Raw genomic sequence first — 27,121 nt, 5'->3', positions numbered from 1 at the left:
GGCCTGACCGGATCCTTTCTGCCCCCAAGCAAGAGCAGCACTGGGCTAAGTGCATCCCTGTAGACTCCATGGTGATAGCGGCAAACACAAAGAAGGAACTTGCAGAGAAAAGTCCTACTATCCATCCTCCTAGCAAGGCGTCTAGGAGCATGGATAGGTTTGGGAAGTGAGTTTAAGCTTCATCGACCTTCGCTCTCAAGTCTTTGAATTACATGGCACACTTTACCAGGTTGCAGAGAGATCTGATTAAGGAATTGTCAGATACTCTCACAGGAGCAGTAGTCAAAGGGGTATGAGACAAGGTTACCTCTCAGCTCACCACCCTCGACTCAATTTCCAACTCGTCCATGAGGCTAATAGCCCATGCAGCCGAAGGGATGACAAGAGCAGCAGGTTCAGGTGTTGCCATTAGGAGACACACCTGGATGCGCTTCTGTGACTTTGCAGAGCCATTTAAATCTTCATTCATCAATACTCCATTTAACGGAACATTCCTGTTTGGAGCTAAGGTTAAAGAGACACTGGCTAAATGTGAGAAGGATGGAAAGACTCTTTTTGCCATTGGTGTATGCTACTCCCTCCTAAACATGTGTATTCTAGGAACCATAGAAGTGCAGGCTGTGGTTCAGAAAGTCCCAAGGGTCTTTCCAGGACTTACATGGCAAGTACTTTCCCTGGGACAGGGGGGGAAATAATAATGGAAGATGCCTTCCTAGAGGCAGAGATGGCCCGCAGAATCAGGGGTTCAGAGATTCCTTCTCTGGTAACTCCTTTCAGCCCTCCTGAATGGAGGCCCAATTGCTTTCCTCTGGAGGCAGTCTGGGGACAGTTGTCCCTGTACCAGTTTGCCTGGCTTCAAATAACATCAGACAAATCGGTGCAAGGAATCATATCCAGAGGCTACATCTTTCCAATTTAGTCAAGTCCAGAAATACAAAAAAGACTCCCAGATGTTCCAACTAGCCACAAGGAAGCAGCAGTCATAGAAATTTGAAATCTGCTTGAAAAAAAAAAGAGTCATCCAAGAAGTCCGACCAGACCAAAGAGGATCTGGGTTTTACTTAAGATTCTGTTTAGTGCATAAAAACATAGGGGACTGGAGACCTGTTTTGGATCTCAGCCAGTTCAACAAGGCAGTTCAACAAACTAAATTCTGGATGGTCTCAGTACAGTCAGTATTTCCATTCTTGGAAAAAGATGATTGGATGTGCAATATAGATCTTCAGGATGTGTATTACCATATAAAAATGGACAAACGCTCCAGGATATTCCTGCACTTCCAGCTGGGAGACAGTCATTTCCAGTTCAGAGCCCTGCTGTTTGGTCTCAACACAGCCCCCCCCCCCCCAGCGTGTTTACGAAATGCATGGCAGTGGTGGCAGTGGTAGCAGCTCATCTCAGACTGCTGGGATTTCAGGTTTTCCTTATCTTTACGACTGGCTCCTTACTGCTTCCACCAGGTGTCAACTAGAATGGGCAAGAGATTACACACAGCATCTTTGCACTTCTTTTGGCATATCAATACATTTTGAAAAGTCAAATCTGCAACCTACACAACAGGTGGAATTTATTGGAGCTCTTTTAATTACAGTTACAAGACTTGCTTGACTTCCAGTAGAAAGGCTCCAAAAAAATCAGATCACAAGTCAGCCATGTTATTCAGAGCAGAATTGTTCCAGCCAGACTAATCCTACAGGCTCTAGGCTCAATGGCAGCCTCAATTACTCTAGTTTCCTTAGCCATATATCAGATGTGAATTCTCCAATGGCTTCTGGCCTCCTAATGGTCCTTAATAAATCAGCTGTTGTTGTATCACATCTTGATCACCAATCGCTGCAAACAAGACCTTTCATGGTGGCACCCTTCCAACGACACTTTCGAGCCATCCTTTCATCCTTTCACAGCCGCAAAACCTAGTAACCACAGATGCTTCCCATATAGGGTGGGGGGGGGGCATCATCTGGGAAGGACAGTCCAAGCACTTGGTCCCCACTGGAGGCTAGTTTGCACATCAGTGTTCTAGAGCTGAGGGCAGTGCTCTTAGCAGTACAAGAATTTCAAGATGCCCTTCCAGTAGGAACAGTTCCAATCCAAATGGATAACATGTTGGTAGCCTAGTCCATCAACAAACAAGGAGGAACCAAGTCTTACCCACTTTGTTGAGAACCCTCAGATTGTGGCAATGGGCAATTTCTTCCAACCACTTTCTGATGGCAACGCACATTTCGGGGAACTCCAACATGATAGCGGACAAGTTGAGCAGAACTATTCTAATACCTCACGAATGATCTCTCAATCCTGTAGTGAAAGAAAAGATCTTCCGTCACTGGGGCCAACCTTGCTGCGATCTCTTTGTGTCCCCCTTGAACAGCAAGTGCAGTAGTTACTTTGCCCTGCTCCCCCCTACAGGGGAGTCACCGAGAGATGCTCTTCTCCATGATTGACCCCCCCCCCGGTCTCCTTTATGCCTTTCCCCCAACCCCTCTGATATATCAGTTTCTGAGAAAGCCAAGAGATCGAAGAACATCTCATTGCCCCATTCTGGCTTCTACAAGTTTTGTTTCCATTCATTTGGCCTCGTCTACTTTGGAAACCTTGGATTCTGGACCCAGCTCCAAATGTATTATCTTATCCAGAAGGAATGGTTCATCCGAATCTCCACCATCTCTAGCTCACTGCATGGCTTCTCCAATTCCCATGATTGCCAGGCATTCTTCCCTTTCCTCTACAGTCCACTAAATCATTGTGGCCCAACAAACCTTCTACTAGGAAACTTTACCAGAGTAAATGGAAAACATTTGTGCTAGATGGGCTCTTAATAATGCTCTGGACCCTTATACAGTCCCCATGCATATGAGAATGCCCATTAGCAGGATTTAACTTAGTCATAGCCACTATGTCAGTGATAAAACATTTAATGAAATTATGATGCAGCTGTTTGATAAAACACTGTCACTACAGCCAAAAGTTTCTTTTAATTTTAAAAGGGAAGAAGTGGTGATGGTCCTTAGATATATTCATCCTATGAGTTATTACTATCTACCAGTTTATTAAGTACACAAGATTGCTGTACTAGCGTTTTTTGTTTTGGCAAGCTTGAAAAATTATCAAAATAAGATAACATGATGTGGTTGGGGGCCCCCAGCGACCGCATTGTTCGCTGGTGCCTAAAGCTAGCTATGGACGTGAAGTGGAGGGGGTACGCTGTCTAGACATAAACAACTTAACTGATGTAGACCACGGTCAGTTCAGTTTTGTAAAGGGCAGGTCTAATTTCCTGAATCTAATAAGTTTCTTTGAAAATGTTAGAAGAGGCTGTGGACAGTGGTCACTCAGTGCACAGTACTTATCTCACTCTGGCAAGAGTTTTGACACAGTTGACCTTACTGGTGTTACTGAAAAATTAGATAAATTTAACGTAAATACTTGCATTCCATGTTGGATTGCAAATTAGCTATCCAAGAGATCCCACGTTGTGAAAGTTGCTGGTACCTGCCTAAACATAAAATTCTGAATAGTAGGGTACCACAGGGTTCAGTGCTGGTCCTTCTCTTCTTCAGCATTTATTTTGCAGAATAAGGAACTCATCATGTTACTGTTCTCTTTCCTTATCAGTCACATCATTGAATACAGTGACCCCTTTGGTATGTACGAATTCAAGCATATCAGTCAACTGGAAAGACTTCTGACCAAGAAAATTAAAGGCTTTAAATTCCCTCAACTATTCTGCTTAGCACAACTCTCCTTATATTCAGTAGCCTGTCTGCTGCTTTGAGGTGACTTATGTCTTGCTTTCTAGCCATGAAAGATCTAATCCTATTTGATCTCCTATTTCTTCGCAAAACCAGTGGCTGTACATATACTTGTACTAGCAACTTAAATGTCCACCAACAAATAATACTCACTGCAGGGAGAGGTTCCATATCAATGCATTGCCAGCCTGTAGAATAAGTTACCACTATATGTCAAACTACTTTGGATACCTTTAAGCATAATCTTGATGAATGGATGGGCTGACCCAGGATTACCATGTATGGCCATGCTTCATTTGAGAGGTAAACAATGTTAAGAGCTTGACAAGGGTGGCAAGAACTATTTCATGCATCTGATTAAAGGTTTCTAATGCTTGGCTTCCTGTGGTCCGTCTGATTGCTTGTTAGTATTGTTCATATAGTTCTGTGTTTCTGTTCGTGTGAAAGAAAGTGGCAGTTACACAATAATTGTCAGACAGTCAGACAGCCATTTATGTGACTTGCTAAGGAGAAGCAGTGTATGAGTTTGAGAACAAACTGAAATACAATTCCCAGATTTTCATCATGTTTTCTTAAGTCTGCTTTGCAAATAAATAAAAATCAATTTTGTTATGCTGCTTAGAATACAGTCGTGTATGGAAAAATGACCTTGATTTAAAGTGTTTGCAGCTTTAATCATTGCACTAAAGAAATAACTGTATATTTCTTTAGTGCAATGAAAATAATATATATGTGTGTGTGTGTGTGTGTGTGTGTGTATAACACACACACACACACACACACACACACACACACACACACACACACACACACACTTGTCTATGCAGGGTCATTATTTTTCCCTAATGTTAGTATGCTCATATTGTGACTATACCATATTAACTTAAGTGGTGAAAACACTGCAGTTGTATCAGTTTTTGTTCATTGACTGTAGAATCATCCTTTATGGCAGAGTCTGTTTCCTATTACTTTTATATTTTATGACTGAGATCCTATAAGACAGCATTTTGAGGATAAAAGTGAAACTTGTGAGTGTGTATTAAAATACAGGTAAGCCTAGAGATCTGACTACATTATGGCCAGATTCTAAATTGAGAATGTGTCTTTCAACCAAAGGAGGTTTTTCATCCTGACAGCTCACGATGGTAGGAATGCTTGAGTTTTGTGGTGACATTTCTTCTTTTGGAGTGGTTAAAGGAGATAGGGAATGACATTAGATTATATTTTTTTGGGGGAAAAGCAGTGATATTTATGTTTATTTTGGTAGTGGACAACTTGGGTTGGATCTCACCAATGTCTTTATAATCTGCATACCATGAATGAGTAATTATGAGGTATGATGAAATATGGATTCCAGTATGGTGGGCAACAGAGAAGAATGTAGAAAGTAAACTATTCTAGTGTCATTTGTACTTGACAGTGGAGATTTTTATTACTTGCATTACAATGGTCATAGGCTGTCCTAAACGACTAGATATCTCCAGTGTTTCAGCAATGAGACTGTGGCTAAAAGAAAGTAAGACAGTTGGATGAAGTAGGAAGGTTAACAGTAGTCAGTAGAAGTGAAGTGAATTCAGAGTAAAAACACTGCTCCGGTATGAATTGGTGTTCTTTTTTTGTAAATTGTTCACAATGAATTTTACTGCATGCCACACAGAATAGAACATTGTGATGCAATACTTTCAAGGAGCATGACACTGTGTTTGTAATCAAGGCTTAATTCAAAACATACTTAATATATGCTGTTCTACTGCTTCAATAAGTCATCTGTGTGTGTATAACAAAGCAGATTTCAAAATGAATTTTTGTAAGTTGCATTTGCATAGTTGATAGAGCTGCTTTTTCAGAGTGCTTTGCCAGTTGCCAGATCTACTGAATTTTGGAGTAACATACAAAGCTCTTAGCATGTTATTTAATTTTTTTCTTTAGATATTGTTCTATGCTACTTTTTTTCTCTGGAGGACTGGGACAGCTACTAAGCGATTACCTAGAGAGAACAAGTTCTGAATTAGTACATCGCCCGTATTACAGTTTTACCTGTCTGGAAGAACTCAATATTTTTCCTGGTAAGCATGCTGTCTTTTACTAAAAATCCATTCTGATCCCTTTGGAAATGTAGGATTTCCTGAGTGTGTATGCTAGTGAAAACAGAAAACTCATTTCAGTCATTCCTCTTGTTTCTGCTTGGCAGTCAGTACTCTTCAAGCATTCTTCCTCAGTAATGTCATGTCTTTGAAGAGCTAGCCATTATGCAGTTGCTTGCCAAAATCTGTTTTATAAGAAATCCTTTTGATGTCACCAGTGGATATTGTTAATTATAGTTTTTTCTATGCTGTAACAACGTGTAGATAAATTGTCACTCCTTGTTGTACTCACTGGCCTCTAACCTGAGATAATGTCCACCCAAAACTGTCATTCTCTGTCTATAGTTACCAACCTAGCACATAACCAGGATTATGCTTTTCCTTGAAATTTATCAAAGGTTTAAGTCAGTTTTTGTGTGACAATGTATATCAGATTACATTCACCAGTTTTCTTTATGCCTCTAAAAACAGACTTGTGGAAAGTGGCCATCTTATCAAGCAGTTTTCTTTAATAGTTAAAGAGAATGCATGCATGAAGTTTACTTTTATATGCAGGTGAGAGTAGTTTTGATGAAAAGTAAAAATAAAAGATTGAATACAGACAACATACAGTTAAATATGACAGTTGCCAGTATTGTTTTATTTTAATTTATGGGCATTTAAATTAATACAGTTTAATCAATACTTTGAAAATGCAATTATATGTGTGAATGTGTGAAAAAAATGTGAGCAAATTTAAGCAAAAGTGATATGCACATGTAGGAAACTTTGCGGCTGTCTTGACATCTGTCTTTATAGTCATATGTCTACTCTGGGTTTTTATGAATACTTTTAAAAAAAGTGTTGATATTTTACTTAGAACTGGTTTAGGATCACTGTGAAGCTGCATAGATCTGTCTAGTGGGCATGTGCTCACTGGTTGGTTGCTTATCATTCTGATTGGTTACAGGTGTTCTCCCTTCGATCATACCCTTCTTGTCAGCTTTGTCTAACACTAAACAACTTATCTGGTATCTTGCAGGTACTGTATATGCAACATGCATACTCTTGCTGTAGTGCAGCCTTTCACTATATGAATTTTCATATTCTTTGCAGATATTTTTGAACAGCACTGCTGTTTTCTTAAAACAGTCCAGTACCCATCTCTGAGTACCTAAACAGTACATTCAGACCCACCATCTCTGCATATCCAGTCATCACCTGTTTGCACACAACTGCTGCTGCTGTATTGATCTCCATTTTTATGAGTTTATGTTACATGTTTTATGTTTACCTGTTGGATGCAAATTCTTTCTTTGCCTAACTTGCAGTAGTATTACCTGCTGAATTGAAACATGTGCTTTAATAATTTGGCCATATGTATGCTATTAAGGTATTAAATAAATTAATTCAACACAGTTCAGCAGAGTAGAAAGATCTCTTTTACTGTAAAAGAAAACACATATGTGGGGAAACTAAGCAGCCAAGGTCTCGTGTTCCCAAATAAAGGAACTGCAGTCATCTTTATACTGTAAAAGCTTTGTGCACACATTTTGTTATCTGTCAGGCTATGGTCACTAACCAATTAAACTTAACAGTACTATACTGCATCCCTCTCAACAAGTGTTCCTCATTTGGGGTCTTAAAAAAAATACATGTCCCTCAAAGTTCCACACTGAAAGGGCCTGTCACACATTCAGTGTTAGCAATTTTTTTTAATGGATATCCATGGTAAGTAGAAATGAATTGTATTAATTCATTGAAAGAATTACTCCATAAGTAAATATATCACATTTTAACCATCGTATAAGCTTCCCAGCTGAAGTGGTTGGCAAGTTGTTTGTAAGTGTTTCACATTTTACCCATTTGATTAACATTGTGAGAGGTAGTGATAACTGACATTGTCTTTTACCTATGTTCAATATCTTCTTTTACCTGGAGTGTTTTTATTAATTTCTTGTTATATTACTATGCTCAGCATACATGATGTAACCTGTTTTGTGTATTATGCTGGATGTACTGTATTTGTATAACTTGATGCTGGAGCTTTTCTCTATGCTGCTTTGCTTTCTACTTTTAACAACCTGCCTGCATATGTATGCTTGTCTTGTATTCTTTCTGTATTGTCATACATTTGACTTGGTTGTTCTGTGAAACCTGCAGTGCTCCATACCACACCATTTAATTTGCTTGAAACTCCTGACTTTTGTGAGCCATTTGTTGTTAGGTCTACCTGCTATTTCTACTAATCAAGCTGCCATATAGGCATAGCTGGCTAAATATGCTTTTACTAAAAACATAGTACAGATGTAGTGTGCCAACACTATGCTCGCTTGTTTGACCTCTCCCATTTTTCAGAGGAATGTACATGTTGGGTACCAGTAAGGGGCTGTAGTCATGCGTCACCCAGGACTTGCCACCATAGGTTCATAGGTTGGTACTAGGCTATCAGCCCTAGGGCCTATACAAGCCTAGCCATAACAATTCCCTGGCTATTTCTTCCCACACTATTTACTTTATTTACAATTTTGATAACAATAGCAACCCCCACACGGTGTGTGATGTGCTTTACCTTTTATGTGCACCGGTGGCATCTGTAACACTAGTGCCTAGAATCAATTTGTTTGCAGGATACACATAAACATAGTAAATGCTGTGTCATATTTTATTTATTTATATTTGTTGACCGGGAGTTCCGACTGGACGTAGGTCCATTTTCAGCGGAGGCCCGGGGAGAAAAGCTCCACAGTTAAAATAAACAGACAGTAGTTACATTGGATTACATAGCGATTAACAATTTACATAGCAATTATTTACAACATATTTACAGATGAAGAACATAGTACATCAGTAGACAACTAGAATCTTTATCTGTGAAGTACATAACAGACATTAACAAATGTTACAAGAAGAAGTTCCTGCTGTATAATAAGTACTGGCTTATGAGCATCTGAGCTTGCTATAATCAAAGTAGTTAGTGGAGTGGAAAGAAAGGTAGTGGTTGGATGGGGTGGGTGATATTAGAGTGGGAGTTGCAAGGACATAGCCAGCATGTTTTTAGGTGCGCTTTTAGTAAAGTTTTGAAGTGGGTGCATGATGGTATGGAGGTAATTGTGGGTGGGAGGGAGGTCCATAATTTGGCTATGATGCAAGAGAATAGTGCTTTACCAGCAGAGTTATTGGCTTTAGTGATCTGCAAGTGATTTTTGTTGCTGGATCTTAGTGGTCTGGTGGTGCGATAGGGTTGGAGTAGATTCTTGAGGGATGGGACATTTAGTGTGTATATAAATTTAGTGTGTATATATGTAATATAAATTAGAATTGAGTTATGGTGTGTGTTTTATTACAAATTCAGATCATGTGTCTGTACTGTTATTTGACCCAGGTCTCATTGAAAAGCATTGTGCTATGCATTCAATTAATTGATTAAATAGAAGTTATATGTACATGTAAGAAGCGCTGCTGTCCATCTTTACAGTTATATATTCACCTAGGATTCTTATACATACTTTCAAAGAAAATTCATATTTTTTGTACAGCTGTCACAGGATCACCACCGAGTTGTACAGCTGTATCTCATGCACATGCATGTACAGTGGCTATAAAAAGTTTACACACCCCTGTTAAAATGCCAGATTTTTGTGATATAAAAAATGAGACCACAATAAATCATTTCAAAACTTTTCCCACCTTTAATGTGACCTATAACCTGTACAATTCAATTGAAAAACAAACACATCTGTTAGGGGAAAAAATATAAAAATAAAAAATGTACAATACACTGGCTGCATAAGTGTGCACACCCTTAAACTAATACTTTGTTGAAGCACATTTTGATTTAATTTCAGCATTCAGTCTTCTTGGGTAGGAGTCTGTCAGCATGGCACATCTTGACTTGGCAATATTTGCCCACTCTTCCTTGTAAAAGTGCTCCAAATCTGTCAGATTGCGAGGGCATCTCTTGTGCACAGCCCTGTTTAGGTCATCCCCACAGATTTTCTATTGGATTTAGGTTTGGGCTCTGGCTGGGCCATTCCAAAACTTTAATTTTCTTCTGGTGAAGCCATTCTTTTGTTGATTTGGATGTATGCTTAATTCCTCTTCATCTTTCTAGCAGACGCCTGAAGGTTTTGGGCCAAAAGTGACAGGTATTTGGATCTGTTCATAATTCCCTCCATCTTGACTAAAGTCCCAGTTCCAGCTGAAGAAAAGTAACCCCAAAGCATGATACTGCCACCAACATGCTTCACTGTGGGGATGGTGTTCTTTTGGTGATGTGAATTGTTTTTTTTGCGCCAAACGTACCTTTTGGAATTGTGGCCAGAAAGTTCAGCCTTGGTCTCATCAGACCATAACACATTTTCCCACATGCTTTTGGGAGACTTGATGTATTGTTTTGCAAATTTTAGCTAGGCCTGGATGTTTTTCTGTGTGAGAAAAGGCTTCCATCTTGCAACCCTACCCCATAGTCCAGACATATGGAGAATGTGGGAGATGCTTGTCACATGTAGTACACAACCAGTACTTGCCAGAAATTCCTGCAGCTCTTTCAGTGTTGCTGTAGGTCTCTTGGCAGCCTCTCTGACCAGTTTTCATCAATTTTGGACGGACATCCAGTTCTTTGCAACGTCACTGTTGTCCCATATTTTCTCCACTTTTTGATGACTGTCTTCGCTGTGTTCCATGGTATATCCAATGCCGTGGAAATTTTTTTGTACAATTCTCCTGACTGATACCTTTCAACAATGAGGTCTCTTTGATGTTTTGTACGCTCTCTGCGAAAAAAATGGCATTTGCTGTAGTAGGCAACTGAGTAAATGTTAATAAAATCCTACTAGGATAGCTGAACTTTATTTGGGGTTAATCATAGGTTCATAGGTGTGTACTAGGCTAACGGCCCTGGAGCCTATATAAGCCTAGCCCAAGAAGATTCCCTGGCATCATGCTGCCCAATGTTAGTTCCCAGTATCCCTGTCAAGCAGGGCCACTGAAGTGATCCCGGCGTGAACTTCCTATAGCCCATCCACTCATCAAGATTTCTCTTAAAGAGGGCCAGTGAAGTGACATGAATGGGAAGTTTGTTTCAGAGTATGGGAAGTCTCTGGGTTAGGAACCTGTCCCTTCAGCATGTTCTGTTTATTGTGGTAATGAGGTTTAGGTCCCTGGAGTGTGTGGCACGGAGGGATTGGGATTTCTTTTGGAGTAGCATATCTAGCAGCTCTGGGTTAGACATGGCTTTGTATGTCAAGCAGAGATTGCCTCTAGGCGATAAAAGACATAGTATAGCTGGAGTTTTTTGAGTCTGTCCGTATAAGGCATATGTCTAAGGCCTAAGATCCTCTTAGTGAGGTATTTTTGCGGCCTTTCCTGTTGTAGGTGTCTAGTGAGGTACATACCAAATAGGGAGTTGTATTCTATAATAGGTCTAATGAAGGACAAGTAGAGAGGGATTATGACCTCTTTCTTCCTGGATGAGAAACCTTTTGTAATGAGATGTTCCACATAGAAAGACTTTCTGACTACAGTGGCAATGTGGTTATCAAAGGAGAGGTTGCTGTCAACCTGTGTCCACAGGTCTCTTAACACATCTTCAGTGTTGAGTGGACTACTGCCTATGTGGTAGTTCATGGGCACTGAATTTTTCCCAAGTGTACTTTTTGGCATTGAGTTTAAGGCCATGGTTCTGGCACTAGTCATTGGTGTCAGTGAGGCCTTTTTGTAGAATGTCTACATCAGTTGGACATTCTCGTTAACTGATGGTAGGTGTTTATCCAAGAAGACTGAATGTTGTAATTAAATCAAAAGGTGCTTCAACAAAGTATTACTTTAAGGGTGTGTACACACATCAAAGTATTAGTTTAAGGGTGTGCACATTTATGCAACCAGCATATTGTATGTTTTTTATTTTTTATATTTTTTTCCCCTAACAGATTTGTTGTTTTTTTCAGTTGAATTGTACAGGTTATAGGGCACATTAAAGGTGGGAAAAGTTTTGAAATGATTTATCATTGTGTCATTTTTTTTTATATCACAAAAACCTGGAATTTTAACAGGGGACTGTGAACTTTTTATATCCACTATATTGATTGGCTACCACTCATTCTGATGTGTTTCCCACTTTGCTCCATTTCCCTCATTCCCAGACACTCCTATTGGGTAGACTTTTGTACTATGTGAACTCTACCTAGTCAACAAATATGTAGCAAATGACACTCAAAACTCCAAACCCACAAGCTACTTAAATCTGCACAAACACATCGACTACTTAATCATTCCTGTCCTCATCAAAATATTCCACCATACAAGTGTAGTTATTCTCCCAACTTTACTCTACAAACCATAAAGCTGCAACTGTGTTGATCACCCCACTCACCACTGTGTACAAACCAAAGCAGTCCTACAATTTTAATTATAATCACCGAACTGTTAAAATAGTTTCTATTTTTGGAAGGGAGGACTGCATGCATAGGGTTTTATAACATGTCACTCTGAGTCCTACAAATGTTATTGCTTTAACTTTACCTTTAGCACCTTGGTTCCAAAGCACAACATGTAATATTTCATAAAACAAACATATAAAGTGACTGCAAACAAATTGTAAAACAATGTACCTATAAGTTGTCACCATGTTCTTTATTATTCTTCAAACTACACTGTTTTGTGGCAACTATACCCTGTGTACTACACCAGTAAATAATGATGCACCAAATTAGCATAGCAGCTTCATAAAAATAAGACCTTCATTCCTTCCTTCCACCATTAAGGTGCCGTATTTATCAGTCAAGTCAATAGAAAATATGTACTAACCTTAGATCTGATATTGTTAATCCTCGTTCATTCCTTACGTATGGGTATCGGTTCCGGCCTCTAAACTGAGCCGGCCATCTTCCAAGCTCGCGTCAGCTACAAACTCTCGAGCTAAACTCTTACCCATAATTCCCCTCTCCCTGTTACCTCAGATTTCATTTGCTGTGTTGCCATTCGGTCGTGTCAAGCTACTTCTCTTGAGCTAAGTATAGATATTTGTTGCCAGACTACTCTGTTATATAATCTTTCTGTCAGAAAAGTTTCTAATTTGTTGTCTCTTACCCTATCGCATTTACCGACCATATTTTCTTCTCGTACTCTGCACTTTTTACCGCAAGGTATTTTCTCCCTTACCATCTTTGGTAATCCCTTCCTTTTCTTCATTACCTTCAGGTATTCTTTCGTACCATTGCTGGTACCTTTTCTTCTGTCTCTTTTCTATCATGGCAGATAAAAAAGGTAGTCCAGGATTTAAAAGGTGTTCTGATTGTAGACACAAATTACCTACATCAGATGCACATTATTTGTGCGTTTATTGCTTGGGTGTGTCCCACTTATCTGCTGACCCACCCTGTGGTATTTGTAAACATTTTTCCAATAGAACTTTGATTGAAAGGAAAAATAAGTTGTTGCTGAAGGGACTTCTCAAATCTCCCTTTTCAGAGGCTATTTCTGGGTTGGAGGCTTCAACCCCTCCTAGAACCTATAAGAAAATTTTGCATGATCCTACTAAGGCCAAGTCTTTGTCTTCGTCCCCGGCTGGGGACACCTGCCAAACAAGACCTAAGAAGGCTAAAGTTTCTGCTTCAGAGCTCACTTAGTCAGCCCCAGTGCTTTCGGTGCCTAGACCTTCGGCACCGAAACCTTCGGCGCCATCAGTGATCTCGGCTCTGTCTTCTCCTGTAGCCTTTACTATATCAGTACTGAGGGGCTCCTCGGTTCAGACTGTTGCGACTGCTACACCGGCACCGACTGTTCAGTCGGCACAGACCTTGACCACGTCAGCTCCAACATCTTTCTCCTCAGTTATTGGCACCAATTTTGTCGGTTCCAGCTTCGGTACCGGCAACCACTTCGGCACCGATCCTTTTGTCAGTGCAGACCATGACCTCGGCACCAGTGATTTCCTTGGTGCAGACACCCATAGTCCAGTCTCTCTTGGCACCGTTGTTCTCAGTGCGGACTGGTGAGGTGGGCACTGAGCTTGTTTCTTCTGTGGACAGATCTGTTTCTCCCTCAGTCTCCGTAAGGTCTACTAGAAGCCTTTCCGAACACAACATGTTGCGTCTTGTGGATCAAGTGCTTCTGGCCAGAGGTATCCCGCCCCCCAGGACCTATCCTTCCTTGGAAGGTGATCACCCATCGCCAAAGACCCCTTCTTATTCTCCTCCTTCATTACCTTTGAAGTCCATTGATATAGCACAGTCTTCCCCCTCTATGGTTCCCTTTATGGATCTCACTAAGGAACCGCAGTTGCCTTCATGGCAGGAGAGTTTTGCTACAATCCAGGATGACAGTTGTGACATGCGTAATTTGTTGTTTCACAGCCATCCGGGGACTCCGGGTTGGCAGGCTGAGCCACCCCTCTTCAGGTGGACCAGCCTTCCAACTGATGGAGAAGGCTCTAGCTTCTGCTGGCGATACTGTGCTGTCTATCCCCCCGCCCTCCTCTGGTCCACTGTGTTCACAAGTTGCACCTAGCGGACACTGGGCACAAGGGCCTCAGGACATATTCCCACAGGAAACCCCTTTTCCGTTGTCTTTCCCAGCTTCTCCCTCTGAGGAAGTTCACCGGAAAAGTTTGTGTAAGAGGAAGCACATGGACTCCACAGAGGAGTCCCTCACAGACTTTGATGAGGGGGAAGGATCCCCTCGGTCACCCTCTGAGGTATCCTTTGGTGATATCCTCGAAATCCTTAAACAGAGAGGTGACTGGCAGCCCTCTAATCCGACCTCTGAGGAGTCTGTGTTCCTGCAGGCTTTTCGCTCCCGGCCCCCTACCTCCTGTGTTACTCCACCTGCTGATGAACTTGTCCGGCTCATCGTGCAGCGTGTGTGGAAGGCTCCTGACACCGTCGAGGTTATTCCCCGGAGGCCAGATAAGATTTTGTCCCCTCCTGCTACGGACCCCCATTGGTCTAAAGGTCTTCCTGTGGATGCTCTGGTGGTGGCTGTCACAACCAAAAAGGATCTAGCGGAAGAAGAAAGCCAGACTGTCCACCCACCTAACAGAGAGTCCTGGGCACTGGACAGGATAGGGAAGCGCACCTTTGCATCAGCGACCTTTGCTATCACATCCCTGAATTATAGGGCACACTTTACCAGGCTTCAAAGGGATTTGATTTCCGAGCTCTCCGAAACCTTGACTGGTGCCGTGTCTGATGAGGTCCGTGACAAAGTGGCCTCTCAACTGGCCACCATTGAGTCAATATCTAACTCCTCCATGCGACTGATATCTCACGCATCAGAAGGAGCAGCTAGAGATGCGGGTTCAGCTGTGGTCTTGAGAAGACAAGCCTGAATGCGTTTGTGCAGTTTCGCAGAACCCTTTAAGGCTTCCTTTCTTAACGCTCCCATTGAGGCTTCTTCGTTGTTTGGACCCAAAGTTAAAAGCACACTGGCCAGATGTGAACAGGACGGTAATACCCTTTCTGCCATAGGTGTCCGTTATTCTTCCCCTCAACATGCTTTCTCCCAAAACCAAAAGAGTGGGAAGATATGGTTCAAGAAATCTCAGGGTCCTTTCCGTGACACACAGGCCGAGTTCTCCCATAGAGACAGAGGGGGAAACTCACAGGGAAGACGCCCCTTTCGGGGCAGAGGGGGTCCACGTAACCAGGGTTCCAGGGACTCTTTTCCTGGCCAATCCTGCCAGTGCACCTGAAGAGCGGCACAACTCCTTTCCTCTGGAGGTGGTTGGGGGTTGTTTCTCCTTGTACCCTTCTGCCTGGCTAACCATCACCACCGATTCTTGGGTACAAAGGATTATAACCAGAGGTTATCATATCCCCTTCGATCTTTGTCCAGTCCCTTCAAAAAACCTTCCCGACGTTCCACCCAGTCAAAGGGGAGAAGTAGCACTAGAGATAAAAAAGTTGCTAAGAAAAAGAGTCATCCAAATAGTCCGTCCAGACCAGATAGGATCTGGATTGTACTCAAGACTATTTTTGGTGCCAAAGAAAACCGGGGACTAGAGGCCAATTTTAGATCTCAGTGTATTAAACAAGTTTGTGAGAGTACAAAAATTCCGGATGGTCACAATACAGTCTATCCTCCCACTTTTGGAAAAAGACGATTGGATGTGTTTGATAGATCTTCAAGATTCATACTACCACATAAAAGTGGACAGGCCATCAAGAAGATTTCTGCACTTCTGTGCAGGAGCCTGTCACTACCAGTTCAGAGTACTGCCCTTCGGACTCTCTACAGTCCCCAGAGTGTTCACAAAGTGCATGGCAGTCGTCACAGCTCACTTGCGACTACAAGGATTCCAGGTGTTTCCATACCTAGACGACTGGCTCATTTCCGCCCCCACCAGACATCTATTGGAAGAAGCCCTGGCATACTCTCTCCTCGCTACACAAAGGCTAGGCATAACCATAAACTGGCAAAAATCCAACCTCACCGCATCTCAGTCCACAGAATTCTTTGGGGTCATCTTGGATACAAAGAATTGCATAGCATCCATTCCAGAGCACAGAATTCTAAGGATAAAGCAACAACTGATCCCAATCCTTTCAAGGGAGAAATCCACAGCTCACTCTGTCCTACAGCTGTTGGGTTCCATGGCAGCCTCCATCACTATTGTCCCCCTGGCCAAGTTTCATATGAGGCTTCTACAATGGCTACTGCTCACCCAATGGTATCCTTTTCAGCATCCTGTTTCAGCCAAGATTCGAGTAACCCACAGGTGCAAACAGGATTTAAACTGGTGGATGACCCACAACCCGTCACAATGGTCTCGCCCCTTCTCCCCCCAGCAACCCAAGGCTACAGTGACCACGGACGCCTCCCTGATGGGGTGGGGGGGGGGCTATGTCAGGGACAGACAGTCCAAGGCACTTGGTCCAAATTGGAGGCCCAACTGCATATAAATGTTCTAGAGCTGAGGGCGGTGCTTCTGGCGTTGCAAGCATTCCATCCCCTGCTGCCTTCTGGGAAGATTGCGATTCAGTCATACAACATGGCGGTGGTCTGGTACATCAACAAACAAGGTGGAACCAAATCTTACCCCCTTTGTCGAGAGGCCATGAGGATATGGCAATGGATGATGGCTACCAACCATTTTCTTCTAGCAACGCACATTCCTGGGAGTAGACAGACTCAGCAGGTGCATTCTACAACCTCATGAGTGGTCCCTGAATCCCTTGATAGCGGCGGAGATCTTCCACCACTGGGGCCGTCCTTGCTGCGACCTCTGCATCCCTGTCCAACTACAAATGCAGCAACTACTTCGCCCTGATTCCCCCTCCGGGACAGTCACCCAGGGATGCTCTAGTCCACGATTGGCCCTCGGGTCTTCTTTATACATTCCCACCTTTTCCCCTCATTCCCCAGTTTCTGAAGAAAGCCCATCGGTTGAAGGGCAAGGTGATACTCATAGCACCATATTGGCCTCGTCAGATTTGTTTCCCCTTCCTTTGGCCTCACCTGCTAGATCAACCATGGATTCTCCATCCAGCCCTGGAGTTGATCTCACATCCACAGAACCTGATTCATCCCAACTTGGACAGCCTGAAGCTCACAGCTTGGCTCCTCCAATTCCCTTGGTTGCCAGGCAGAATGATCTTTCTTTACCAGTATGGGACATTCTTATTGCATCTCATAAGTCTTCCACTAGAATTACTTATCTAAGCAAGTGGAAAAGATTTACCTGTTGGCTGAAAGAAAAACAAGTAGATCCCTTCCCAGCACCGGTGTTGATAATACTAGAGTATCTGGCCGACCTATTTCAATCGGGTCTATCGGCTTCTACCATTAGAGTTCATTTGGCTGCAATATCTAATTTCCATGAGGGTGTCCAAGACTCCTCTCTTATGTCACACAAATTATGCAAGACCTTCATAAAAGGTGTGAATCATTTGAAGCCCCCTTTTAGAGAACCTATTTTGCCATGGGACCTGTCGTTAGTTCTACAAGCTCTGAAAATGCCACCCTTCGAACCAGCTTCTTCTTGCGACCTCAGATATTTGTCATGGAAAACCTTGTTTTTGGTCACCATTACTTCTGCCAGACTTATCTCTGAGCTTCAAGCTTTATGCATCAAGAGTCCATACTTGATTTTTCATAGAGATAGAGTGTCTTTGAAAACTAATCCTTCATTTCTGCCAAAAGTGATCTCTGAAATGTCCATTAATCAAACCATTGAATTGCCAGTTTTTTTTTTCCCAATCATTCAAACAGAGGGGAATATTGCCTACATACCCTAGATATTCACAGGCAAATCCGCTTTTACTTGAACAGGTCTAGGTCCTCTCGTAAGTCTGACCAGTTATTTTTTGGCCTATTCTGGACCTAGATTAGGATCTGCTGTTGCTAAGATCACATTAGCTAGATGGTTGAAAGACTGTGTGACCTTCATTTATACACAACGTAATATCCCATTGCCTACTACTATGAAGGCTTATTCAACAAGGTTGGTGGCAACTTCTGCTGCCTTCCATGCCAGAGCTTCTTTACATGACATCTGTGCAGCTGCAACTTGGGTTATGCCTCATACCTTCATCAATCATTACACATTGGATTTGGCCTCCAGGGGAAGAGCATCTTTTGGTTCTATAGTGCTCAGGAATGTCCTTCCATGAGAGTCTCCCAGGAATAGAGGTAGCTGGGTACTCTGTCCCATACGTAAGGAATGAACGAGGATTAACAATATCAGATAAAGAAGTTATATCTTACCATAACGTTCCATCTGTATTGTTGATCCCCGTTCAGTCATTACGACCCTCCCTCCTTCCCCCTCCTGTGGCTTCTAGCGGATCTCACCATCCGGTTCTCTTAGCCTCTACCTTCTTTTGACTTGCAAACTCAATCTGAGATAACAGGGAGAGGGGAATTATGGGTAAGAGTTTAGCTCGAGAGTTTGTAGCTGACCCGAGCTTGGAAGATGGCCGGCTCGGTTCTGAGGTCGGAACCGATACCCATACGTAATGGCTGAACGAGGATCAACAATACAGATGGAACATTATGGTAAGACATAACTTCTTTTTTTTGCATCATTCATATTTAAGCCCAGCCACCCAGGCACATAAGCTCAATATTAAACTTACTACTGTCTTGATTTGATTACCTGGAGACATCTGCCTCAAACCAGGACCCCTCATAATCCAGCTAACATCTCCTACATTCACTACTGCGACACCTCATTCCAAACAAATTAAAATAGGAGTAAGTAGCTGTGGAGTAATAGAAATAAGATTAGAGCAAGTACAACTATGGCTAGCAGAAAATGATATAGAAATATGTGTTTTTTTGTGAAACTTGGGCTTAAGTCTCACATACATACACTACAAACATATTCCTCAACCATCCAACTAGTCACCTTGACCATACAGGTAACCATCTCATAGCCATCTACCCCATCCCCCATTGACAGATTTGTTCCTGTCTGGCTCATTGTTGACCTGACCCTACCATAAAGTGTCACATGTACTATAGCTACAGTCTGTGCTACCATTCTGCAGTCTCACATGCAGATCACAGTCGCCTAATTTAAACACCATCAATGTGTGCCTATAGAAAGAAATGTTTCCTTATTCTAGGGGATTCATACACCCGTTTTCTTTGACATGATCTAAACAGTTTCCTCCCTAATGTAAATCTCTACCAACCAATTTCTGATATTCATTGCTATACAGGTAAAAGCCCTGAATATGACCCATGTGACCCAAGTTCAAGTAACATCCCAAGTGCCTTCTGTAAATGACATTGTAGGAGGAGAGAGATGATGTGGGTTTGCTTGCTCACCTTTCCTCTTGGGGTGTGGGAGCACATGCCCAAGGCACACTTTCCCATGGTTAAATCCCTGGTAGACTGGATGCCCCACAGGAACACTGGATTCAAGAGGGAGGACAGTCTTGAGGGAGTACATCACTCAAGAAAGTGGGTGTCATGCCCATTGCATGCTAAACCTTCAACATGTTACTTGGCATGCACAGTAGGGTTAAGGCTGAAAAATGTAGCAAAAAAAAAAAAAGAATAATCATCCCTGATGGCTATGTGAATGGTTGCCTTTTTCAGTCAGCTCTCATCACAGTTTAAAGAGAATAAATAGGCCAACTAACTGAGAAAGGGTGTAATGGTTGACAGATGTTTGTGTGTGTTGGGGGCAGAACCTCCACAATCTCACCCAACTAATCAGGGGGCTAACTGTGCCTAATGCAGCAAGTAACCATCCATCACAGATAAAATCCATGCATATCCACTGAGCTAACATCAGTGACCACTGTGCCAGCTCCTCACTTACTCCTAAAAGAAATCTACTTTACAGTCCAGAAAAACTTCAATACTTCCTGTTTTATCTACTGCCTATCAAGTAATTGCTGGTAAATTTTAATTCATATATCATTTTCCTTGTTGAATAGTATGTAAAATGTCTTATAAACTATGGCTTCTGTACCTTAAAAAATATAAGCAACTTTAGTTTAGTATATGATGCCATCTGTGCTTGTACACAGTATTGTAAGATAAATGTGCTCTGTATCTTATACTAGGTATGCTTTATAATATCTTAAAAAACTTAGTAATCCTAAGTAATCCTGTAAAAAAACTTTGTAATCTGAAGTAGTTAACTTCATTTGTGCAGCAACCTACGGGAATTGGATCCGACCTCGGATCCAAGCCGGCAGTTTTCAACAGCTTTAGATCCGAGCTCCAAGCTCCTCCCCCTACCCATAATCCCCTGCCAACCCTGACTGACCCCGATCTAGTTTGCCGCGGTTTACTTTAGCAGCTTGATCCAACGAGTTCCAGGCTTTTCATCTCTTTGTAAGGAAAATTTAACCTTTTTGTTCCTTTTCTTAAACTTTTGGTGTGAGTGTGTGTTCAGGTCCCTTTTCTAATCTTAAACACTCTTAGTTTACTTTATTTTTCTTCATATTTAACCTCCCCCTTCCTTCGTGGTTCCGTCAGGGTTGTGTGTGTGTGTTTGGGGCCTAGTGTGTGTGGTTACCTTTTTTAGTTAATATGTCTGAGGCCCCAAAGCGGATGGCCACACTCGGCGTGTGTTGTGCCTTGGGGTTGAGCATCTGTCCTCTGGTTGTACCATTTGTGCGGCGTTCAACCCCAGGGCACTCAAGGACCAGAGGTCTAAGCTGATTCTGGCGGGTCTTCTGCCCCCGGACTCTGCTTCTACCTCCGGTCCTCCTGTGGCTCACGCTGTGGCAGCTGCCACTCCTGCTTCCCTCCCCCCGGCTGGGACTCAACCTCCCACCTTAGGCCCGGAGGAGAGGGAGGCCAGGAAAGAAAAAAGGAGGGAGAAACACCACAAGCGGTGGGCCGAGGCCTCCGCTTCGGCCCTAGCGGCTAAGCGCTCTTCTCCCTCCAGAACTTCTGGGTCTCCTCCTTCTCGGATCCGGTCCCCGTGCTTTTCACCGGTTTCTGAGGAGGAGGAGACCCGATCTCCTTCGAGGTCATCGAGGCGACACTCCCGCCCCGCCTTGGTGGCCTCGTCGAGATCGACCAGAAGTCTCACAGATGCAGATTTGGACCGGATGATGAGAAAATTCCTCCAGGCCCAACTGCAGATTGGAGTGCTCCTGCCCCCCCCTCCGGGGGGGAGCTCGACTCCCTTCTTTGCCCCGATAGCTCTTTCTCCGTCCCGTTTCCCGGGTTCGGAGTCTTCGGAGCTAGGCAGCCTTGGAGCCGGGGGTGTGTCGGCGCCGATAGTCTCGGGTACTTCGGCGCCGACACTTACCTCGAGTCTGTCGGGTCCATTTTCTTCGGATCCGAGCTCTCGGAGCCGAGGGCTGAGCTTCGGATCCGGGGGTATCGGTATGCCTTCGGCTCCATCCAGGTCAGAGCATACTGGTCCATCGGATCAGATCTCTTCAGCGCCGTCCCCGATCCATCCATCGGATCCGAGCGAGGGTCTGCTTTCGGGTCCCAGAGAGAGCAGCTCTCCCTCGGCATTTGACATGGTGGAGAGGGCCCTGTCGAGACAATCCAGGCCCCCAGCCCTTGCCACGGCTCCACCCTGCACTCCTTCTCTGTTGGGTCCGACTTCCATCACCCGGCCCCAGGGACAGCCTGCTTTGACGTCCCACGTAGTTCCATTGGAACAAGATGTGGCTGGTGAAACCTCCTCGGACAGCCCGCCGAGGAGGTTCCTCACAAGCGAAGGTGCAAAAGGAGGCACCTGGACTCCCCCGAGTCCTTGACTGAGGACACGGATTTAGAGGAAGGGGAAGGCTCCCCAAGATCACCCCCCCGAAGATGTCCCATTTGGTGACATCATGGAGATGCTTAGAATAAGGGGGGGGGTCTGCCCCAAAGCCTACCTCAGACAAATCCGTATTCCTGGAGGCATTTGAAGCAGGCCCGTCTACCTCTTGGGTGTCCCCTCCGGCCGACCCCCTGGTAGACTTGATTACTACGAGGCCGTGGAAGGAGCCAGACACTGTGGAGCCAGTCTCCAAGCGCCCGGACAAGATTCTTAGCCCACCCTCTGACAAGTCCCACTGGAGTAAGGGTCCCCCTGTAGATGCCATGTTGGTGGCGGCGGCCACCAAGAGGGAACTAGCTCAGGAGAGTCCCTCGGTTCATTCCCCGAGCAAGGAGTCTTGGTCGATGGACCGCCTAGGGAAGCGGGTGTTTAGTTCGGCTACCTCCTCTGTGAGGTCGCTGAACTACTTGGCACATGTGCTTCGACTGCAGCGGGACCTTATCAAAGGGTACGCTGCGTCGCCCCCCGAGTCCATGTCGGCGGAGGACAAGCAATTGCACTCCACCCGGATGGCCACTCTACGATCCATATCTAACACCTCTATGCGGCTACTGTCCCATGCCACGGAAGGAACCGCTAGAGCCAGCGGAGCGGGCCTCGTCATGAGATGTCAGGTCTGGCTCCGGCACTGTGATTTTGCGGAACCCTTTAAGGCGTCTTTCGCTAATGCCCCTTTGATGGTTCTGCCCTTTTTGGCAAAACCGTGCGAGATACCTTGTTCCAGATTGAAAAGGATGGGAAGACGTTGTCTGCCATCGGATTCCGCTTCACTGCTCCCCAGAGGTCCTTCTCTAAGAACCAAAAGTGTCAGAAGAAGATGTGGTTCCGGAAGTCGCAACAGTCCCGTCCCGCTCCAGACTCCCAGCCCTTCTGCGGCAGAGGAGGGCAGGGTGGACACCGCCCTAGAGGCTGAGGGGGCCTGCGGAATGTTGGATCCAGAGAACCCTTCTCGGACCAACCCATGCAACACCCCTCTGGAGGCAGTCGGGGGGCATTTCTCGAAGCACCCAGCAGCTTGGGAGTCCATCACAACAGACCGCTGGGTGCTTCACATTATATCCAGAGGATATCAGATTCCCTTTTCTCGTTGCCCACGCAGCCCCAGATACCTCCCCGATGTTCCACCTGATCAGAGGGAGGCCGCAGCAATGGAAATCCAACACTTGCTGGAAAAAAGAGCCATCCAACACGTCCCCCCAGACCAGTGCGGGTCCGGGTTTTACTCCAGGTTCTTCTTGGTGCCAAAAAAGACGGGGGACTTAAGACCAATCCTCGACCTCTCTTCCTTGAACCTGTCAGTAACCAAAGAAAAGTTCCGCATGGTCACTCTTCCAGAGGTCCTTCTCTAAGAACCAAAAGTGTCAGAAGAAGATGTGGTTCCGGAAGTCGCAACAGTCCCGTCCCGCTCCAGACTCCCAGCCCTTCTGCGGCAGAGGAGGGCAGGGTGGACACCGCCCTAGAGGCAGAGGGGGCCTGCGGAATGTTGGATCCAGATAACCCTTCTCGGACCAACCCATGCAACACCCCTCTGGAGGCAGTCGGGGGGCATTTCTCGAAGCACCCAGCAGCTTGGGAGTCCATCACAACAGACCGCTGGGTGCTTCACATTATATCCAGAGGATATCAGATTCCCTTTTCTCGTTGCCCACGCAGCCCCAGATACCACCTCGATGTTCCACCTGATCAGAGGGAGGCCGCAGCAATGGAAATCCAACACTTGCTGGAAAAAAGAGCCATCCAACACGTCCCCCCAGACCAGTGCGGGTCCGGGTTTTACTCCAGGTTCTTTTTGGTGCCAAAAAAGACGGGGGACTTAAGACCAATCCTCGACCTCTCTTCCTTGAACCTGTCAGTAACCAAAGAAAAGTTCCGCATGGTCACTCTTCAATCCATTCTCCCCCTTTTGCAGGAGAATGATTGGATGTGCTCTATAGACCTCAAGGATGCGTACTACCACATTCTGATGGACAGGCAATCCAGGAGGTTCCTCCGCTTCCGGCTAGGAACCAGTCATTTCCAATTCAGGGTCCTCCCCCTTGGTCTCACCACAGCCCCCAGGGTGTTCACCAAAGTGTTAGCAGTGATAGCGGCCCACCTAAGGCTTCAGGGAATCCAGGTCTTCCCGTACCTGGACGACTGGCTCCTGACCGCCCCGACAAGGCATCTACTCTGTGCAGCCAGAAACTACTTTCTTCGTCTAGCTCCCCAGCTGGGGATCACTATCAACATAGAGAAGTCGTCTCTTACTCCGACTCAGACCGTAGACTTCATAGGGGCCAGATTAGACACAAACAAACTCCTAGCTTTCTTGACCACAGACCGACTATGAACCCTGAGGCTACATGTGTGGGCCATTCTACAATCTCCAGCTCCTTCGGCGGAATTGGTCCTGAGGGCTCTTGGCTCAATGGCGGCGGCAATCAACCTATTGCCAATGGAACGTTTGAACATGAGGGTCTTACAATGGACCCTTCTTCAGTATCCTCTGAGCCATCCCGTTCCCCTCAGCAGGGCTTGCAGGAGGGCCCTCCTATGGTGGCTCCAATCTCCGGACCTCCAGCAAGGCCGCCCCTTCTCTATGACCCCTCCACTAGCCACGGTGACCACGGACACCTCCCGCCTCGGGTGGGGGGGGGCATTGTTCGGGCAGGACAGTCCAAGGCACGTGGAACCTCATGGAGACCTCACTGCATATCAACGTCCTAGAGATGAGGGCAGTGCTGTTAGCGTTGCAAGCACTTCAGGACCTTCTTCCTGTAGGAACGATTGCGATTCAGACAGACAATATGTCTGTGGTCTGGTACATCAACAAACAGGGGGGAACCAGGTCTTACCCACTCTATCGAGAGGCCATGAGGGTGTGGGAATGGGCGATCTCCACCAACCGCTTTCTCATAGCAATGCACATTCCGGGGCGGTCCAACATCCTAGCGGACAAACTAAGTCGCACCATCCTGTTACCATACGAGTGGTCTCTGAATCCCGAGATAGCGAATCGTATTTTCGCCAAATGGGGTCAACCCTGTTGCGATCTTTTTGCCTTTCCCTCGAACACAAAATATTATGACTACTTTGTTCCCATTTCCCCCTCCGGGAACCCCCGAGAGACGCTCTGGTGCATGATTGGCCTCCCGGTCTTCTTTATGCTTACCCTCCTCTTCCCCTGATGATGAAGTTTCTTGAGAAAGCCAGCCGGTTGGGAAGCAGGATTATCCTTATTGCCCCGTTTTGGCCTCGTCAAACCTGGTTCCCTTACCTTTGGTCTCATCTGGTGAATCCTCCTTGGATTCTGGATCCCCTTCCGGATGTAATATCCCACCCCCTAGAGCTCCCAGTCCTGAACCTGGACAGTCTCAAGCTCACAGCTTGGCTGCTCCAGTTCCACTCGTAGCTAGGACTCCCGGTATCTCTTCTCCAGTTAAAACTATTCTAGTAGCAGCGCACAAGCCTTCTACTAGAAAGATCTATAGTAGCAAATGGAAACGTTTCTCCATTTGGGCGGAACGCCAAAACTTAGATCCTTTTACAGCTCCTTTGCCCCGCTGTATTAGACTTTCTGTCAGGGCTGTTTCATCAGGGGGCTAGCTCCTCCACAGTCAAGGTTCAACTAGCAGCTATCTCTCATTATCACGTGGGAAATGAACTGGGCCCTTTGATTACCATGAAATTGTGTAAGTCCTTTTTGAAGGGAACCTTTCTGCTCAGACCTCCACTGAAGGATGTAGTCCCTCCTTGGGATTTAACGCTGGTGCTTCAGGCCTTGACAGCTCCCCCGTTTGAGCCTGCAGCTTCAGTAGATCTTAAATTCTTGTCATGGAAAACGGTCTTTCTTGTCGCTATCACCTCGGCTCGAAGGGTCTCTGAACTACAGGCCCTCTGTGTAAAACCTCCATAACTGACCTTTCACAAGGATAGAGTTTACCTCAGGACCAATCCCTCTTTTCTTCCCAAGGTTGCCTCTGAATCAAATATTAACCAGTCCATTAACCTGCCGGTCTTTTTTCCAAATTACCGTAACAAAGGGGAATACAAATTACACTCATTGGATGTGCATAGACAACTTCGTTTCCACATCCACAGGACATCTGGTCATAGGAAATCCGACCAGTTGTTCGTCTCCTTTGCAGAATTTAACTTGGGTAAATCGGTGTCTAAAGTTACACTGTCTAGATGGATTTCACAGTGTATCTTTCTAGCATATGAAATTTCTGGCAGGCCCACACCTCAGGAAGTCCATGCCCACTCTAGTCGATCTATGTCTACCTCTGCAGCTTTTAGAGCTAGAGTCTCTTTCGATGATATTTGTTCAGCAGCCACTTGGGTCTCATCTCATACCTTTATCAATCACTATAAATTGGACATTATCTCCAGAGGGAGAGCATCCTTTGGCTCTGCAGTGCTCCAGAGCATCCTTCCATGAAGGCTGCCCAAGATTCAGGTAGCTGGGGACTCTGTCTCATAGGTTGCTGCACAAATGAAGTTAACTACTTCAGATTAAGAAGTTATGTACTCACCATAACGTTCCATCTGAGTAGGTAAACTTCATTTGTCAGCAACCGTCCCTCCCTCCTGCCCCCTCACTTGCGAATGTATTCATACTCAGGTCCATGGGTTTTACCCACTTTTCTTGAGAATAATATTTTTCTAGCAGTTTCTGCTGTTGGGCAAACTTGATCTGAGGTCAGTCAGGGTTGGCAGGGGATTATGGGTAGGGGGCGGAGCTTGGAGCTCAGATCTAAAGCTGTTGAAAACTGCCGGCTCGGATCCGAGGTCAGATCTGATTCCCATAGGTTGCTGCACAAATGAAGTGTACCTACTCAGATGGAACGTTATGGTGAGTACATAACTTCTTATTATGTATGCACTATGTGTTTAGTGTGCACCTGTGCACTCAGGTCATGGCTGAACAGAGTGTTCAGACCAGCCAACTTACTCGGTTAACAAAACTTTAAATAATAAAATAAATGTAACAGATGCCATTAACATCATAAATCGGCCAACGCTTTATAGCATAACATCACTAATATTAATGAGGCGTACACTTTGCTAAGAACTGT

General features: G+C 44.7%; 1 protein-coding gene across 3 annotated transcripts in view; it reads left to right on the top strand.

Moving 5' to 3' along the window:
- The window catches only part of ERMARD (ER membrane associated RNA degradation), a 1,319,361-nt gene that overhangs the window by 341,418 nt on the left and 950,822 nt on the right, over nucleotides 1-27,121 (top strand). For all 3 annotated transcript variants that reach the window (XM_044067775.1, XM_044067770.1, XM_044067782.1), the window contains one exon: nucleotides 5,682-5,818. In XM_044067775.1, coding sequence (XP_043923710.1) covers nucleotides 5,682-5,818 — 137 coding nt within the window. The remainder of the gene's footprint in view (nucleotides 1-5,681; nucleotides 5,819-27,121) is intronic.

This window comes from Protopterus annectens, chromosome 1.part0, assembly GCF_019279795.1.
Source record: "Protopterus annectens isolate FY-2018-M chromosome 1.part0, PAN1.0, whole genome shotgun sequence".
Taxonomy (NCBI): domain Eukaryota; kingdom Metazoa; phylum Chordata; order Ceratodontiformes; family Protopteridae; genus Protopterus; species Protopterus annectens.
The sequence above is the reverse complement of the archived record's forward strand: the minus strand, read 5'-3'. Positions and strand labels throughout refer to the sequence as shown.